We start from the raw sequence: 19787 nt of genomic DNA, 5'->3' as shown, positions 1-19787 counted from the left end.
GCCTAGCAGAAAAACGACGTTGGTAAGAAGACTGAGGTCTGTATGGTCGTGTCGGCGGAGTCTTCTTTTTAGGCTTAATGAGGGTGTCCCATCTCGTCTCATGAGCCGAAAGTTTTTGTGTGGTGGTGTCCAGAGACTCCCCAAAAAGTTCATCACCAAGACAAGGCGCGTTGGCAAGGCGGTCTTGGTGGTTCACATCCAGATCAGATACCCTCAGCCAGGCAAGGCGTCGCATGGCTACTGCCAGAGCAGAGGCTCGGGAGGAGAGCTCGAAGGAGTCATAGATTGAGCGTACCATGAATTTCCTAAGCTGAAGGAGGGTGGAAATTTGTTGCTGAAACAATGGAACCTTGCGTTCAGGGATATACTTTTGCAGAGCAGAAAGTTGTTGTACCAGATATTTCATGTAAAAAGAAAAATGAAATGAGTAATTGTTGGCTCTGCTAGCCAGCATGGCATTCTGGTACAAGCGCTTTCCAAATTTATCCATTGTTTTACCTTCTCTGCCAGGAGGGGTGGAGGCATAGACACTGGAACCATGAGATTTTTTGAGAGTGGATTCTACCAGGAGGCTCTCATGTGGCAACTGGGGTTTATCAAATCCCGGGATAGGGATGACCCGGTATAAACTGTCCAGTTTCTTAGGGGCACCCGGAACAGTAAGGGGATTCTCCAAGTTTTTATAAAACGTCTCCCGTAGAATATCATGGACGGGGAGTTTGAGAAATTCCTTGGGGGGTTGATCGAAGTCCAAGGCTTCTAGAAAGGCCTGGGACTTCTTGGAATCGGACTCAAGTGGGATGGAGAGAGCCCCAGACATCTCCCGAAGGAATTTAGTAAATGAGGACTGCTCGGGTTTGGAGGTGGATTCAGCCATGGAGGGTTCCTCATCAGTGGAAGAGGCATCCTCCTCGGTACCGAGTGGGGATTGCTCCCATAAGTCAGGGTCCCTGATGGCCGGCTCAGCATGGCGGGTTTTAGAAAGGGACTTGCCAGATCTCATGGATACGGTGCCGGGAGATGAAGACCGGTGTCGATCTCTGTCCCGGGAGGAGTGATGCCGATCCCGGTCCCGAGACGATCGATGTTGATCCTGGGGCCGGGAGGGGTCCTCCGCCGTGCAGGTCTGGAGTGTAGGCTGTGCCGATAAGACCGGCATCGAAGTGTTCATCGGTACCGAGGGGGTGGCCACTGGCGTAGTGGTGCGAGGCTCGGGCCGGACCGGTACCGGAAGGAGTGGTGCCAGCAGGGTTGGAAGCAGTTCCTGAAGCTGGTGCTGTAGCTGTTCCTGTAATTTGGTCTGGAGGATGGCCGAGATACGGTCCTCCAATGGGGGCACCGGTACCGTTTTACTTTTCTTCGGTACCATAGGTGCCGCTCTACGCTCCGGTGATGAGGAGGCCGATGAAGAGGCACTCACCGTTATCGGAGCGGAGCGCTTACGGGACTTGCGGGACGTCGGAAGGACCGGTGTCACCGCCGTGGCTGGAGGGCGCTCGAGGGAAGTGGAAGGCTTCTTAGCCGGCTTACCTGGCGCCATCGACCCCGCAGAAGGATCAGGTGGTGTCGATGTTGACGGTGCCGATTTCGGCGGTGCCGTCGACGTCGGGGTCGGATCCATAGCAGAACCGGTGCCGAAGAGGAGATTCTGCTGTATTTGTCTATTTTTAAGTGTGCGTTTTTGAAGAGTCGCGCAGCGGGTGCAGGTGTCAGCCCGATGTTCCGGACCCAAGCACTGTGGGCACCAGTTGTGTGGGTCCGAAAGGGAAATCGGGCGTGCACACCGCTGGCACTTCTTAAAACCCGGCTGAGGGGGCATGAAGGGAAATACGGCCTCCGCGAAATCAAAGCCGGAGGCTTGTATGATGGCAACAGGCCCCGCCGGGGCCGGTTGAAAAATAAAGGAAAAAGAAAGTTTTTTTTTTTTTTTTCAATCAAAAAGAAAACAGAAAACCCGAAGGAAAAAGCAGAAAAAATCAGAAATAACGCGAGCGGGAAGGCAAAAAAGGAGTGTTCAACAGCCGTTGAAACCACATGCGTCTTCTTCGCTCCGCGGAAACGAAGAAACTGGAGACCACGCACTCCTCCGTCGGGCGGGAAGGCACTCGCGCATGCGCGGTGCGGCCAACTAGAACTTTCTAGTTAAAAAGGTCCGTACCGGGGCTCCGTCGGTGACGTCACCCATACGTTAAGAATATGCTGCCTGCTTGTCCTGGGATAAACAAGTTTTCCACTCCATGCTTACCTTCCTAGGAGTCAAAACTTGCAATGGCCTTACAGAAAAGACCAGAACTGAACCTTGCCACATCATCTTCCAAAGAAAACTGAAAACCCATCTCTTCGATACTTAATCTCCTTTACCCTCTCTTCACTCCCTTTCCCTTCCTCCTCTCCCTCTTACCTATCCACCTCCTCTCTCTCCCTCCTCTTTCCTCTCTTTACAGTCGTCTTGAGCCTGTATAGGTTTGAGCGACGCACAAATAGAAGATTAGATTAGATATAAATGTAGATTTACCCATAAAAGTGACAGCATTCTGTACACTTAGGCACTCAAGTGGCGCATAACTGTGGGCACCTTGTTACAGAATTGTCTTCTACAAGAATTGTCATACAGTATTTCCCACATAATTGCAATCACCACCTGTGACATTATTAGAAAGCAATTTCTTCTAACAATATAGCATAGATAGATTAGTGAATTATAAGCCAGAAAACTAGACTTCAATGGTACTCACTCGCTCCTGCTTTCGGTGCCTTCCTCTTCAAAATGGAAGCACCCTCTCCCCTACATAGTGCATCCTGGGAAGTCTGCCATATAAGAGAATTTCTCCCTTATATGATAGACTGATACGGGAGGCTTGGGGGGGCCTTGGTGAGGGGTTGGGGGGGAGGTTAGTGAGTGCTACTAGACACAAGGGACTATTTTTCTAAATCAAAGAAGGTGGGAGGGAGGAAAGGGTACCACTAGGGCAATATCTTAAGTTGGGTGGGGGTGGGCTGGTGGTGCCAGTGACAGTCAGTTAGGAGCAGAGTAGGGCAAGGGAGGGACCACTAGACCACCAGGGACAATATTTTTTAAATAGTTAAACTGTTAATATATTCAACAGTTATTAAGACTGTATTGAGGTGAAGGCAATGAATAGGGATTAATTTGGCTGCCCCCACCTCCCTTGCACCCTGTGACGCAGCACTGCTCATACAATTTTGTAGCACATAGCATTAGGATGCTTAGTAATGCCTAAGTTGAGTTAGGTGCCACTAGGAATGATTCTATAAACGATGCCTAATGGTTGATTGACAATGGTGCCATTAGGCACTGTTTAAAGAATCAGGCCCACGTTCCTTATAGTGGTATAATTAAATTTTTCCCAAATCTGTTTCCGGAAAAAATTTCCTTTCATTTCAAAATATAACATCTCTACCTTTTATTGTTATATTTGATGACAGAAGAGAGACATAAGAACTGATGTGCTTTAGCTAGGTTGTAGCTGGAAATTATTCCAAACACAAGCAGCTAAAAAATAGCTAGCTACCTTACCTGCTCTGTAACATTGTGAAATTTTAATCAACAGAGTTTAAAAAAATAATAAAGAAGAAAACAAGCTGGGTGGGTTTTCTAAGGGATTGTGAAACTCCAGATAGAAGGCAGCAAATTTCTTGGAATCCAAAGTATAGTACCCTGCTTCACCAATGTGGGCATGTGGCCTTACAAAAAATGTCTATAGGACAACTGACTAAAGTAGAAGTCTTGCAATAACCACATGTATTTTGTATTTGAACAAACAGTACCTCAAGTTTTGGAGGAGGAAATTCAAGTGCCTTTTGGTAGTAATGAATTGCCAGGTGAGTTAATCCCAACTGGTGAAGGCCACGACCCAAGTTGTAGAAGGACTCTTGGCAAGGTCCACGAAGGTCCAGATATCGAGTCAGAAAAGAGAATCCCTATAAGAAAGACACTTACATAAACTTTAAAGCAATGAGGACAAATCTATAGCGTAACAAAAAAATGTTGCTCATATGACCAATTCTAATTCTATTAACACCTCAAAGGCAGAATTCACAGATGAAAATGACTGTATCCCCCTGAGAATTGCACATACTAATCTGATAATTTTAGAAATGCTTCATGCCATTTGTCAAAAACAGAAAAAAATAAGGCCATATAGCTCTACAAAAGTATTGCCCCAGGGCTTTTGCCAAAAGGTGAGGTCAGATGTTGAGGTCAACAAGCCCCCAGAATGTAATTTTTTGTGTTTAAAGTGTGTTTTTGGCTAGTCTTTTTGTGGGTATCTGAGAGGTTCTGGGTTCAGGCCTCAGAGAAGCAGTGGGACGTAAAATTAATGACAATATTAGTCAAGAGTAGTTGCATAAAAAGTATACAGTACTAATTAGGAGCACTAATGCTTTATTTATATACCACTTATAGCCTAAGTGGTTTATATTCAGGTACTCAAGCATTTTCTCTATCTGTCCTGGTGGGCTCACATTCTATCAAATTCCAGTTAACTGGTATTCAACTAACCGGCACTCTCAACCAACTGGCAAAAAAAAAAGTTGTCTCCCACGCTCCTCACCTAACAACATTTAAAGTCTTGTACTCCTGACCCAACAACCCCTCCCTCTCTCCAGCCCCCAAAGCATCAGCGGCAGCTACAAATCTCCCTTCCATCCTCCCCCGAAGCATCAGTGGAAGCCACAAATCTCCCTCCGTCTGTCTCCCAAAGTTTCAGTGGCAGCCACAAATTTCCTCCCCCTCCCGCTCCCAAAGCATCAGTGGCAACTACAATTTCCCTCCCTCCCTCTAGCCTGAAGCAGTAGTGGAAGCCACAAATCTCTCTCCCTCCAGCCCCAAAAGCAGCAGTGGTAGCCGGTCCTGACAACACCCTCTCCCTCCCTCCTGCTCATGAAGCAGCAGAGCCAGTTCTGACAACCCTCTCTCCCTCCCTCCCTCACTTACCTGAAGTAGTAGCAGCAACTGGTGAGCAGAGGCAGTACCATAAACAGGATGATTCTGGCTAGCCCCGGTAGGTCCTTTCCTCTGTCATGTCACAACATGGCAGGGGAAAGGCCCTGCCAGGGCTAGCCAAAAGCAGCCTGTTTAAGGCACTACCTTTGCTCATCGGCTGCTGTTACTGCTTTGGGTAAGTAAGGGGGAGGTGCCAGGATTGGCTGCTCCTGCTGCTGCTTCGGGGATGGAGGAAGGAAAGGGAGGTTGTCAGGACCGGCTGTTACTTCAGGGACAGGGAGGGAGGGAGGGGGTATTGTCAGGACTGTCTGCCGCTGCTGCTTCGGGAGCTGGAGGAAGATTTGTGGTTACTGCTGATGCTTTGGGAGAGCTGCAGGCAAGGGAGGCCAGACCTGCACTGATGAAGGAGGTGGACCAAAAGTATGGGGGGGGGGAAGGGACATGGATGCTGGACCTGCAGGGTGAAGAGCACAAGAGGGGAGATGGATATAAGTGTTGGGGGGGGAGAGAAAGTGACCCAGGACAGCCCAGAGGGATGGGAGGTGTGCTAGTGTTTTTAGCACGCGCTACATTGCCCCACGCGCTAACCCCACGCTACACACCAAAAACTAACGCCAGCTCAATGGTGATGTTAGCATTTAGCGTGCGCTAAAACCGCTAGGACAGCTTAGTAAAAGGAGCCCAATGTGTCTGTTGCACTTTATATATTTTTGCAAAAATTCTCAATCTGCCAATCTGACAGACAACTTTAACTCATACATACAAAACAGCAGTGCAATAAACACAGAAAAATTACAGAATCATTATAATTCCAAACTGAAAAAATAAACACTGATACCCATCCCATCCTATTCACTTTTGACAAGTACAAATTTTCTAAGAATCTCTTTGTAGTATCTCTACAAACAGAATCGCTTTTATTTTCTTATAAAGCAACCATACTTCAAACTCATCCCTCACCATCTAAAGCAAAGTGTCCCACCAGACCAGGCCAGCTGCATAAAAATAATTAAAAAAAAAAAAAAATATATATATATATATATATATATACACTGACAACAAAATTAATCTAAATTCAGAAAGTGATGGTGTCGCTGCCATACACTGCCTGAAACAACATTACTACAGTCTTGAACTTTACCCTGCTCCTTTACCAGTGACCAATATAAAACATTACGATATGGAGTTATATGCTCAAAGTATCTGCAACCAGTAATTAACTGGGCTGACAAGTTTTAAAGCAATCGTAAGGCCCTTAAAGTTGAAGCTGGCAGGCCTAAACTGGACAAAAGCGTGCGAGACATCAGTGTGCCGACATTGCAGCGCTGACAATTCGGCGCAGGACACCAGCGCGCCAGCGAAAAAACAGAAAGTACAATAGTCTAGCCTGAATAACACCAAACTGAAGTCATTCTGAGGAAAATAACCATGAAGATGTCAGAATAAATATAATTTAAAAACACATTAACCCTGTGATTTTTTAATAGCATGGTGGTATTTAACACTAAATCCTACTTAACCTGAGCCTTGCCAACCACCAGTATTTAATGCTGTCAGCAATAGCCTCTGAACTTCTAAAGATATCCAAATTCTGTCTTTACCCTGTTTAATACCAAAATTGTTTCCTTCAACCAAGTTTCCACAACTCCTAAGCTCTTATTCAAGGAGTGTAATGTATTCCCCATAGTATTCAATACAGGAATATCATCCACATATATTCTAACAGATCCAATTATTATCTAACAGGATTACTACTGGTTGCAAATAAATGTTGAACATCACTAGTGAGCACATGAATCACTGAGATAATACAGAGAACTCCAAGGTCCAGTCAAACAACTTATCCTTTCATCTCAGCTGTTGTGAGTGACCAATTAGAAAAGAGGAAAGCTGGTCTAACGTTTATCCTCTGTTCTAAATTCTCTCAACCATCCAAGCAAGACAGAGTTTTTCTACAGTAAATGCTGACAGCATATTTAACAATATACCACCACAAACCTGCTTCTTTTGTCTGGTGCCAGATGCAACATTTGTAATAAGAGATCAACATAGTCTCTGTGCTGTACTCTTTCTAAATCCTGATTGATATGGGTGCAAAAAATGTCCCCAAATCCAAAAATTCCTGGAGCAAAAACACTTCTTTTTAAAATGTTACTCAGAGAGAAAAGGATTCTACACTTCCCCATGTTTATTGTTTTGAGATTTGTTAGTTTGGTGGTTTTTTTGCAATGCAAGTACTATTTCTCGATACCATTCTGGTTTATTCACATACATTTTTCTGTGCAACTAATGAGTGTCTTTATTATGGAAACGAAATCCAAGGCAGGTCAGAGAGGGGTGAGAGAGAGTATTAGGAGCAGTGGTGCTTTTGCTGCATTTATTCACCCCTTTCTGTCCCCCACTGGGGCTATTTGATCAGTGTTGCTTAGTCAAAATAAAATGAGATACCTTAAATATAACACATTAGGATTCAAAAGCATCTTTTTCTACAGTGCTCTTCCCACCAGGTTTGTTTACAGCCTGTTACCCTGCTAAGCAAGTCATTCCTTTTTTGTTAAAGGTGTGGTAATGCATAGAATTTAAAGATAACTTGCTGTTCTATGGCTTTAAGTAATGTTTGCAATGGAACAGAAGAAAAAAAAGAAAATGCTAGGTAAAAATCACATACCTGAACTAAAAGAGCGTGTCTTTTTAACACATACTTCTGGCATGTCATGTGAATAAAAGTCAGTCCTATACAAAGACTGTGCAGAGGGTCAGTGGTGTTGGTACGGAAAGCCTGCACATACTGCCCTAAAGAAAGAAGCAATCATTCATTCATTCAACAAACTACCATACAATCTTAACCCCAAAATAAAACATATTCTGTGTTTTTGCAAGCTGTTACTTTATGCTCAGAGTTCACTGTATACCATACATACTTGAATATAACCCCCCCCCCCCCGCACACACCTTTTAGGGGGAAAATGTTAACTTGAATATAAACCGAGATTTTATATTCAAGTGCCGCCTAGCTGTACACCAACCACCCCTAGCGCTGGCGTCTCCCCGGGTCCAGTCTGCCGTGGAAATGTTGGGTACCAGTGTAGAAAGGGCTTCTCCAAGCCCTGTTGAACCAACGGCACTGCCTCAACCAGGTAATAGTACAGGGGCAGAGCGAAGCGAAACTGGAGCTGCACAGATTTCAAAGCAGCTCCCTGAAGCTATTGGGGGCGTTTTGCCTTCTGCATATTCTCAGAGTCAGAAGGAGAACAAAAGGAAACAAGCAGCAATGAGTCCTCTCAGAGAGAATAGTGAGTGATCTGGTTAAAGCTCAGAGACCTGCTTCTTTTGTTTCATTTGAGGCTGTTACTGAGAGCCCAGCTTTACGGCTACGACTCTAGAAACACTTTGGGACGTTATGCATGGCATTAACTCCTCTTTAAAGAAGGCACTTAGGGCTAGATTCACTAAAGGCCCCTTACCTGTCCGATCCGGTTCCGATCTGTGGCTGAGTCTTGCAGAGCGACCGATCCACTAAAGGCCCCCCATGCAAATTACAAAATCGGACACATGTCCACAAGCGATCCCATGGATCGCTGAAGACCGATCGTGATGCAAGGACAGATCATCATTGTTGGCTGTACATGCGATCCGCGCATGCGCCGCTCTCTTGCACAAGTGAGGTCAAAACAAAGGGGGAGGGGTGGCAAAGGTGGATATGATCGAGGGCTGAGCTGGGCCCGATCTCGTCTCCCCTTCTTCACCAGGACTCGCTGCAGCCTCTTTTTTTAAAAAAACGCGCACCGGGAGGGGAGTGAAGGAAAACTGTCCAGCGCAGTTATGGAACATAACCCACCTCGACTCTCCTGCTTTCTGTCACCCTCCCTGCAGTGCGAGCCCGTGGTTTTAACTCGTGGGTTTAAAGCAGGGCTGCACTGCAGCATGTTCTGGAACATAACAGAACACACTGTAGTGCAGCCCCACTATAATCCCATGGGTTAAAACCATGGAGTCGGGGCGGCAAAGGCAGGAGAGTCAGGGCAGAGAGCAGGGCTTGATGGGTGAGGGCTGTTGAAAGGACAGCCCTGCTTGTGGCAGTGTCTTTAGCCTGTGAGCTCCACTCTGCGTGCGTGTGGCATCCTCCAAACAAGCAGCAGATAGGCCATAAGGAGTATTAAGGAGGATCAGGAGTGGATTGGATCGGGAGGCAGGTTAGTGAATCGGACCGGGGTCGCAAACTGGTCGCAAACCGGTCGGGACACGATCAGTCAGCTTAGTGAATCTGGCCATTAATGATCATACAAAAAATGTAACAGTTCTTTCAGAAGCAGTCAGTGCTCAAGCTCAGATTATCGACTATTGAGCTACAGATTTATATAATTATTTATTTAGTTTTCTAGCCCATTGTCCCCAAAGAGCTCAGAATGGGTTACAGGTTTAACATACATAATTTCTGTACAAGTTTACAATTCAAATTTTTATCCTAACTTGATATATGCTAGGGGCTATTGATAATATACAGTTTACTGGTTACAATTGGCTATGGCTGTCCTTACGATGCAAGGTTTCCAGTACAAGTTATACCTAATTTGACACACAGAAAGTTACAGGGTATGATATACAAGTTATACCTAATTTGACACACAGAAAGTTACAGGGTATGATACAAGTTATTATGTGACACATACTGGTTCTGGTACCAATATACATCTCTTTGTAGTCTATCAGTCAAGGGTAGGTCTTACCTTCACTTCCTATCTCCCTCCTCTTCCATGGTCTGGTATCTCTCACTCCTTCCTCCCCATTTCCATGGTCTGACATCTCTCTCCTTCCCTCCCTCATCCCAGTAGTCTGACATCTCTCCTTCCTTTCCCCCTTCCCAAAGTCTGGCATCTCTCTCTGGGTCTAGGATGATTCAGTACGGCTGTTTCAGCCAGCCCAGTTCAGTTCTGCACAGCCGTTAGAATTCCTAAAAACTAAGATTCAGTCTCTGGAAAGTTGTGAGACTGCTTCAATTAAAGAGAAGATCTATACCCAACGTAGACTGGAGTATTTGGAAAATCAAGTTAGAAGGCATAATCTAAGATTTTTGAACTTTCCAAAATCTCCTTTAATCTCTCCTGTTGATATGGTGAAACAATATTTTATGGAAATTCTGAAGATCCCAAGTGACTTGGTTCCACTGATAACAAGAACTCAGTATATAGTGAACTCTAAAAATGTAAAAATGAATTTAACATCTTTCTTGGAATAATCAACATGTATCATATCATGAATGGTGGAATACCCTATGTGCATATAGGAAGTATGAAGACACTACAGCATTCGAATGTTGAGGAAGGCCAGAACTCTACCATCAACAGCACTTTTCTGTTTTGATCCAATCCAATATGAGCCTGGCTAGATTACTGCATTTGGCCTTTATCTGCCATCATGTTTCTACATTGGACGCAGAGTTCTGCTCCTTCATTCTGGCATTGGCACAATAAACTCCACACAGTTTTATTGATGGAGCCGAGAGCCTTACAGCTTACCTTTAAAGCGCAAAAACATTTTTATGCGATATGGGGAGCATACATACAATCTTTGAGCCCCAGGATTCGCAGCCATATCTTGAATCAACCAGTGATGTTCCGATATGAGCCTTTAAGTTCTGGGGGGAGGTTCATTAGAGCTTTTGGCTTGATTTTTTTAGGGGTTCGCCCTGCATGTTTAGGTAGTTTTGCTCTATTCTCTCCTGTGGGGGGTGGGGGGGATTCTTCAGGTTGGGGTATGGTGGGTCCTCTGGGTGCCCTTTATACATGGGAATCATAAGAACTCTGACTCCTGTCTTAGTTGGAGGTTTAGAATCCTTTTCTGATTCTACTAGCTTGGGACCCTGGGAATCTTAAACGTTTGTTTGGGTTTGGGAGGATGGGGACTTTAGTTTTTATTTCTTCAGTATAATAATATATGACTGTACTTTAATCTTTGTATGTTTTCTCTGCTGTTGTGTTGTTAAGTTATCAATAAAAATCATTGAAACATAAAATATGTAATGTCATTTCGGGGAACAGCTACAAAAAAATAGACGAATATATTGCAAAATATAAATAGCATATATAATTTCTGAAAACAGACACATTTTGATCACTAAATTGAAAATAAAATCATTTTCTCTTAAAAAAAAACCCACCAAAACTCATATTGGAAAAAACTTGTACTGTAACCATAACAAATTGTAACCCGTTAACCGTATATTATGTATGTTAACCTGTTCTGAGCTCATTGAGGAGAATGAGATAGAAAATAAATAAATCCCCCCCCCCCCGCCCTTTACAAAACCACGATAGCGGTTTTTAGCACAGGCCAGCACACTGAATGCTCTGTGCTGCTCTCGACGCTCATAAAGTTCATATGAGTGTCGGGAGCAGCATGGAGCATTCAGCGTGCTAGCCTGCGCTAAAAATTGCTATTGTGGTTTTGTAAAAGGGGGTTAAATAAATACAGTTTCAATATTTCACTGGTCTATTAAAGGAATATCAAAGAAAGAATTTGGTTTCCACCAGCACTGATATGATTATTCCATTTCTTCCCTCTTGTGGCCAAACCTAGAAAATTCCCACACAGCACTGTTTCTTCATTCCAGGCCTCACAGCTTAATTTCCAATCTGATGGTACAGCTTGTTACTGGTGTGCTTCTGCTGTTACATTTTATATACTCTGCTTACAAATAAAAGTATTCTCTGATTTGGAAATACAGTGCACATCTTGTCTTGGTCATTCCTGTAGCTGGAAGCAACAATGAAGGGCTAAGCAGCGGCCTTTTAACAGTCACCTAAAAGTTCTGGGTTTTCATGATGTCTATAATATTTTTCATGAACCACTGAATACTCTTGTAAATACCAGGTAAGTTTTGCCTCTTTAAGTTGCCACAAAATTCAGACTTATTTAAGTTCTATAAGACCTGGAATAGAAGACCACTGGTATGTAACACTCCCACACAGATACCCATGTTAGCACAATCATAATCAGATCTTACTGTGCACAGACTCCTCAAGGATTACTCAGAGCAGTTCATGGATGCCTGAGCTTTAAAATCAGCTCTAGAAGCAACATGAATGGCAACTCAGGTGTCACAGAATTCACAGAAAATTCCTCAGGTTCCTGTGAGGAATGAGATCCTTACCAAGAGCATGCTTGAAGCTGCCAGAGACAAATGCATTGTGTCCATTAAGGATACACAGGGCATGATTGTCAGGGTTTTTGAGCATTAACCTAAGACAGAAGCGATGGTGGCGTACATCCTGAGAATGCATAGTGACCTGGTTAAAGATGTTCCAGAGCTGAGCTTTATTCACATTTTCCATTACCATTACCCTACACAGAAATACAAAATTTGACATGTTTCATTTTACACAGCAAGCTTCTTACAGTAAAGCTATATTCATGTTTTTTCATTTATTATTTCTTAAAAATACGACATGAATCCATAAACCAATTATTCAGCTAAGTACAGAGAAAGAACAGTAAAAAAATACTCCAGTATATCAAAAGAGAGATCCATAAAGGGAATGGGACGTAATATACTGCTTTTTCTGTGTGGTTACAATCAAAGTGGTTTATATATTTTAGACAGGTACTTAAAAAAGAGAAAGAAGGAAAATCAAAGGAAAAGAAGCAACAGAAACTAAAGCATTTAGGGTAAAGTTATCAATATGTTTAGCAGTGCCTTTTATAAAATACTGGGGAAAAGTGAACATCCTGACATGGACATCCCATTTCTCATATAAAGCTCCTAAACAAACTGGGGCTTCAAGACTTCACTTCACAGATCCTGTGACGAAAGTTGTCAAGACAATTTGCATGCTGAATAATGTACTAATGCATCAAACCTGATATAGTTGTATGCTTTCTGAAAGTTCTTGTCCAGAATTGCAGCTGATAAACCAAAGAATTCCAGCTCCTTGCGCTTCTGGCGATCATCATAGAAAGAATAATACTCCAGAGAGGAATCCACCAGTAGTTCAGCTTCATTAAACCGGGAGAGGTCACACAAAGCATATATAGCCTTCAACAGGAGGTTCCACCAGTCATCTTTGGTCAACACACTTGTCAGCACAGCAAATATTGCTAAAGACATAATCATTATATGTAAAGCAGCTGTTCCAAAACTCATTGGACTTTTGTCAGGACATAGACATGGGAAGAACCATTGCCAGTGCAAAGAATTCATGAGCAAACATATCTCATAAGTTGCAAGATATACATTAGTTTCAAAACTGTGCTAGTAAAGAGTGGTCCAGCTAATAGCATCTGAAAAAGTGTGAAATACTTATTTGGCCCTATCAATATGAATCTGTCCTTCTTTGACCCTATGTTCAGAACTCTCCTATAAAACATTCAGAACTTTTACTCCTGATAATGTGAGAACTATTTCACCATAGTAGCATTTTATCTCACCATTGTAACTGGTGATAAACACTTAATAGACTGGGAGTGAATATCTTTTGAAAAGCAGTGTCAGATACTGAGGGCTAGATGCACAAAACATAGTCATTAAGACCGTCTGAATCGCTGTTCGCCAATTTTTTGGCAGACACTGGAACAGCGATTGATGCACCAACAAACTTCCATGCAAATTATTTGCTTGGAGGTTCATGATAATCCCCATCTGATCAGTTGTTCTGAGAGCAACAGACACATGCTCGAGCTGAGTGACAGGAGAAGCCTCTCAACTCTTGGGGCGTTTTTCTTTTTTTAATGGCACAGATGTTGTGCATTTGTGACACATGCATTAAAAAACAAAATGCTGTTCTGCGTTACCTCCTCCCTCTCCCCCTCCCCCCCCGGCTGATGACAGCCCTCCCTAAAGACACCCCCTCAAGAACTGGCATCAGGAGACACCCCTGTGTCCATTGCTTCCTGCCAGGGGAACTCCCCTCCCCACCCCTCCAAGGCAGGAGGGATGCTCACTCCCTCCTGCCAATGGAGGCCCACCCGTGTCAGGTGCCCCCCCTGTGAAACAACCCCCCCCCCCTCAGTACCTTTGTGAGAAGTTGAGAGCAGGTGGGATGATCGGTCCCTACTGCTCCAAAGCCTGCCAGTCCAAAATTGCAGGCCTTCCCCTCCCCAGTGCATCATATGATGCATAGGGAGGGGCCTAAGGCCCTGATTGGCTTCACTGAGCTGGAATACACAGGGAGGGGTCTTAGGCATCTGAGCCAATCAGGGCCTTAGGCTCTTCCCCGTGCATCACATGATATACCAAGAATGGGAAGACCCACCAATTTGGACAGGTGGGCCTTGGAGCAGGAGGGACCTAGCATTTCTCATGCTCTCGACGTCTCACAAAGATACAGGGGAGGGGGTCGTGGGAGCACCTAGTGGCAGAAAGGAGTGGGCATCCCTCCTGCCTTTTTGGGGGGAGGGAGTCACCTCGATCGGCAGGAGGGAGTGGGCATCCGTCCTGCCATTTTTTTGTTTGCATCCAGGGGGGGCTCCATTGGCAGGAGGGAGTGGATATCCCTCCTGCCATTATCACTGCTGTGGAGTGGGTGGGAGTTCACCTGGCAAGTGGGAGTGGTATTTTGCCTGCCATATTTGTTTGCGTGGGATTGGGGGGGGCTCCATTGGCAGGAGGGAGTGGGCATCTCTCCTGCTGATTTTTACTGGCACAGGAGGGGGATTCCCGATGCCAGTTCGTCAGGGAAGGTCATCTTTTTTTTAATGGGACATATAAGAATTGCCGCTGCTGGGTCAGACTAGTGGTCCATCGTGCCCAGCAGTCCGCTCACACGGCAGACCTGTTGTTTTTTTTCGGGTTGGTAGGAGTGATTGCTATTTTTTGTGGGATGCTAGCACATCAATTGGTGGGCTAGTTTGCATTGAATTTTAATATTAATGACCATTTACATGTACGGATCAGAGAATGAGCTATCACATGGTAAAACAAACGGTGGGCCGTTTTGGGCACTCTTGCTGGCATGGAAAGTTGTCCTGCTGATGCACAAAAGGGTTCTCCATGGTTGCTACCAATTATTGTAGTAGCCACCGAGAATTCTATACTAATGCTAATTCTATGGTAATATTTTCACATCAAAATCATGGAATCCATAACTCTCACGTCATTAGAACTACTAAAGGTAGAAATAAACAGTAACTCTTCCCAATGTCCCATCTACTGCATACTAATCTACATCCCTCCTGGAAAGTGGCTAGATGCTGAACCACAGTTCTCAGACATCATCTTAAGAACAACAATATAATATGACTCCACTTTCATCACAGGAGACCTCAGTTTCCACCTAAACTCAACTTTAAACTCTCAAACCATGAAATTACTCGACCTCTTAAATGAACTAGACCTCAAACCCTTGTTTCAACAACACACACATGAAAGGGCCATTAGATCTACTTACCTCCTCCATCTCAGCAAAAAGCACAAGCTACCTAGAATTTAATTCCCTATCCAAAGTACCTTGGTCAGACCACCTACTCCTAGAATTCACCATATTCTAGAAAGAGATATCAAGAACTAAACCAACCCATTGAGTAGCCTCCTACTACAAAAACAAAGTAGCCCCTGAATCATACTGGAATGAAATAGATAACTCACTACTATCTCTCCCCATCCCTGACCAAGACTTCCTGGACCACTGGAAAATGATCAATGAACAAATCCTAAACAAATTAGCTCCACTCAAATGCAGCAAAAGAATCCAAAGATCAGAGGTTTAACACACTTATGTCCTTAAAAACAGCTTGACGACAAGCCAAGCACTATTGGCGTAAACAACTCTTTCCAGAAAACAAGACTAAGTGGTGCCAGAAAATCCTAAAATATAAATTACTACCGATGCAAAAGAAGAAAGAGTACTACTCTGAACAAATCAGCAGAGAAGATAATCACAAAATCAACAAACTGTTCTCAATATTAACCTAACAAACACGAACAAGATCACAAATGACGACAACCCCTCTATTCTAACAGCCTCAGAACTAGCTATTTTAAAACAAAGATTCAATCCACACGAGACCAGCTACCCCTCACCAGTCCAGCTAGACCCACTGCAATAAAACCACCTATGGAAATACCAGCAGACAAATCTTGGAATGATTTTGATTAGATTAAATTCAAAGACACAAAATGGCTTCTCCTAAAATACTCCTAGGCATACTGCAGCCTTGACACCTGCCCACCTTCCTCATCAAAGCAGCCACCCCAACAAGCATAGGAAAAATAACCCAGTGGCTTAACTATGGCCTAAAAACTGGCATTTTCCCCAAATCAGGAGAAGGAATTATCTTAACACCCATTCCCAAGAGCCCAAAACTCAACTCTTCTGATGTGACCAATCATCAGCCAGTAGCTTTCATCCCCCTATTTATCAAAATGATGGAAGGATATGTCACAGAACAATTCGAATGCTACTTATAACACTTCAATATCCTACACCCTTCACAATTGGAATTCAGGAAAAATCACAGCACTGAGACAGTGGTCACAGCACTAGTAACATACAGCAAAGAATTACTAAGCAAGGGTCACAGTGCAATCATAATTCAATTTGACCTAAGCAGTGAATTCGACCTAGAAGACTTTGATCAAATGTCTGAGATTTTCAGTGATTTTGGATTTAGCAGCCCAGTCCTCTTCTGGTTCCAAGGCTTCCTAACCACTCAGCACTACGCTGTACATAAGGATGGTGTACTTTATGATAGCTGGCACCCTCCCAGTGGTGTCTCCAAGGATCCCCACTTTCAAGATTAGTGTTTAACCTTCTAAAGCAATCCTTAGGAGCCAATCTAGATCTTGCACGAATAAAACATTTCATCTACGCAGACGACATAATGATCATGCTACCTGTAACAGTTGCATTTGCCAACACCACTGTAAAAAAATATGTCCACATCATAGAAAACTGGACCTCAACCCACCACCTCAAACTAAATAAGAACAAAACTAAATTTCTTTGGCTAGGACCCTCAACCGATCCATGCTACACTCTAAGGATTACAACAGACAAAACAGACTTTCCATTAGAACTACAATTTATATTTAGGAGGAGGGGGGATGGTATAAAGTTCTATTAAAGATTTAATTAATAGATAAGAATATAATATTTATATGCTATTTTTGATTATATTATTTGTGGGAAGGATGGGTGGGGAGGGTATAAATTTATGTATTTAAAATGATATAAGAAAGAAATTCAAGTGTTGTATACAAATTTTACCTGATGTAATATTGTGTACTTGATGTAAATTGTAAAAATGAATAAAGAATTGGCAAAAAAACCAAAAAAAAAACTACAATCCCAAATCTTAGGAGTAGAAATTGATAATACCTATCCATAAAGAGTCACGTACAATCAATAATAAAACAATCTTTCCTTGTGATGAGAAAGCTAAGATCCATCAGAAAATACTCTGAAGCAGAGGCTTTCCAAATCCCTAATCCTATCTTGACTAGACTACTGTAACACTAGTCCTTTGTTCAAACACATTGCTATCGCGTCTGTAATTAGTTCAAAATGCAGCAGTAAACTCATATACGGACTGTGGAAATCGGAATACCTAGAGCCCTTCTATTTGAAATTATATTGGCTGCCCATAACCACAAGGATCAAGTTTAAATTAGGCATCACTGCCTTTAAGATCCTGAAAGGGAATGCCCCCAACTACTTAACAGAATTGGTCACCATACTCTAGGATGCCTCCAACAGATATTCCACCAGAAATCATTTCCCAGCACACAATAATATAAAGTCTACAAGGTAAATTACCTTATCCAACCAATATCAACCAGCAAAATGCTGGAACCAAGTATTACTTATACTACGATCTTGTGACCAATATCTCAATTTCGAAAAACTTTTATAAACATTTTAGTACCAAGACAGTGAGTCAACCCGGAAGTAACTGAAATGGTAATTGTAAAAGCCCATTTCTAAACTGTCCAATGCAACTCATGTGACATAACGATGAGTCAAAGATGACTTACTTAAACTTGTAACTATGTATTTGTATCTATGACCTAATTGTATTAATAACTGTACTGATCTAGTTGTACTAGCAACTCTATTGAATGTCCGTGTCAAACTGTCCATTGTAACTTCCCGGGTAATTGACCAAACCTCTTGTAATGTAATCCAACCTTGAAATGAACAGGTAAAGATGGAACAGAAAACCTGATTAACATGACATAATGCATTAAAAGAAGTTCATTAGTATAATGAGCACTCCATGTAATGCATAGCAAGGAAATGTATTGTTTCCAGTACAGACTTTAACAGCAGGGTCTGAGCTGTCATAGACTTACTTTCCTGTCAGTGCCTGAGTGCTGATTGGCTCATACATTGACAGGAAAATAAGGCTACATGACAGCTCAGACTCACAAAAAATCTCCTCCTGCCCATCAATTAAAAAAAAAAAAAGAGACCTCTGATCCCAGAGCTGTCCCAGAGCTTTCAAAAAAAAAACCCCCCCCCCGCCGAGCCCCCGCCCCCCAACACCAAAAAAATCACCTGGTGGTTTAGTGGGCTGGCCCCAAGACCTTCCCCTCCCCCACTCCACCCCACCAAGCCATATGGGCCAGGACCCTTCTGGGACCTCTCCTCCCAACACCCGTACTTTTTGGTAGAAAAGTTCGGCAGGAGGGATGCCCAATCCCTCCTGTCTCTGTCCCACCTCTTCAGAATGGTGGCCCGCCCCTGCCCGGTGTATCCTGGGATGCAATGGGAGGAGCTAAATTCCATTGGCTTAATACCATTGGTCCCTCCCAGGCCCCCATTTTGAAGAGGAGGCTCAAGGCAGGAGAGGGAGTGGGCATCCCTGTTGCAAACTTTTCAGTCCGGCCCATATGGCTGGGTTGGAGGGGGGGAGTCTTGGGGCCAGCCCACTAGAGTACCAGGTAATTTTTTGATGTTGTAGAGCTCAGTGGGAGGGGGGATGGGGGTTTGGATGGCTCTGAGGGGATCGGGTGTCTTTTTTTTTTTTTTTTAAATTGGCATTCATTCAACACACGCACAACTGCTGTGCCCATTTTTTTTTAACCCAGCTGATTCAGGGCTTCCCTGTCGGCTCTGGAGCTGGCAGGGGAAGCTCCAAATCTGCTGAGCTGGCAGCCGCTGCTTTCCCCACTGGGTAGAGGGGGAGAAAGGCTGTAGCAGGCAGGAGGAGCTGTGCCTAGCAATTGCTCTTCTGAGCAGGTGCCAGGCACAGTTTTATCACCTTTTACCAGTGTTGCTCTGCACAAATAGTATGCACCACAGTATTTTTTAAGAGCTTGGTGCATCTGGCACAAAGTCCTAGTCTCCACCTCTGCTGGAAGGCCATTCTGTGTATCTACCTAACTGCTTTCCCTTCAACTAGCCTGAAGGTGTTGGTTTGAACTTTACAACAATGCTAAATGAAATTTGAACAATATGTTCCCTAATACTGTATCCTGCAGCAGCTGTAAGATTGTAAAACTCTGCAATTTCACTAGTCTGAAAGTTACTACTTTGTGCTCCTGATTAGTTCTTTATGCATAGCTCAGAGAAAGGTATTTTTTTTTTATTTATCTTAAATACTATCATTAATACAATAGAGTAAAGAAGGTGAGGAAAACTACTTGAGGGGGCTTCTTAAATATTACAACTCAGGGACTACATTACACATAAATTTGGCCCTGTCCGAGGTAGTTCAGATAAACTGTCCTCTGTAGAGCTTGATAGAGCCTTGGTATAGACCCAGGAAGGACAGAGTGGCAACAAGTTCAAAACCTTTACATGACGATGTCAAATAATGTTCATTAGCCATTTCAGAAGACAGAAGAAAACTTGCTAAGATAGAACAAAAATGTGTGTGTATGTGT

General features: G+C 43.5%; 1 protein-coding gene across 4 annotated transcripts in view; it reads right to left on the bottom strand.

Annotated features, from left to right (window-relative positions):
- GTF3C3 (general transcription factor IIIC subunit 3) overlaps positions 1-19787 on the bottom strand; it is a 98622-nt gene that overhangs the window by 11957 nt on the left and 66878 nt on the right. For 3 of the 4 annotated variants that reach the window (XM_033945216.1, XM_033945215.1, XM_033945217.1), the window contains 4 exons: positions 12823-13060; positions 12117-12307; positions 7635-7759; positions 3790-3942 (listed from right to left, as the gene is read on the bottom strand). In XM_033945216.1, coding sequence (XP_033801107.1) covers positions 3790-3942; positions 7635-7759; positions 12117-12307; positions 12823-13060 — 707 coding nt within the window. Of the gene's footprint in view, positions 1-3789; positions 3943-7634; positions 7760-12116; positions 12308-12822; positions 13061-19787 lie in introns of those variants that run through there. The other variant, XR_004539522.1, reaches the window with a different exon arrangement.

The sequence above is a fragment of the Geotrypetes seraphini genome, chromosome 5 (genome assembly GCF_902459505.1).
Source record: "Geotrypetes seraphini chromosome 5, aGeoSer1.1, whole genome shotgun sequence".
NCBI lineage: Eukaryota > Metazoa > Chordata > Amphibia > Gymnophiona > Dermophiidae > Geotrypetes > Geotrypetes seraphini.
This window is presented reverse-complemented; position numbering and strand designations above follow the sequence as displayed.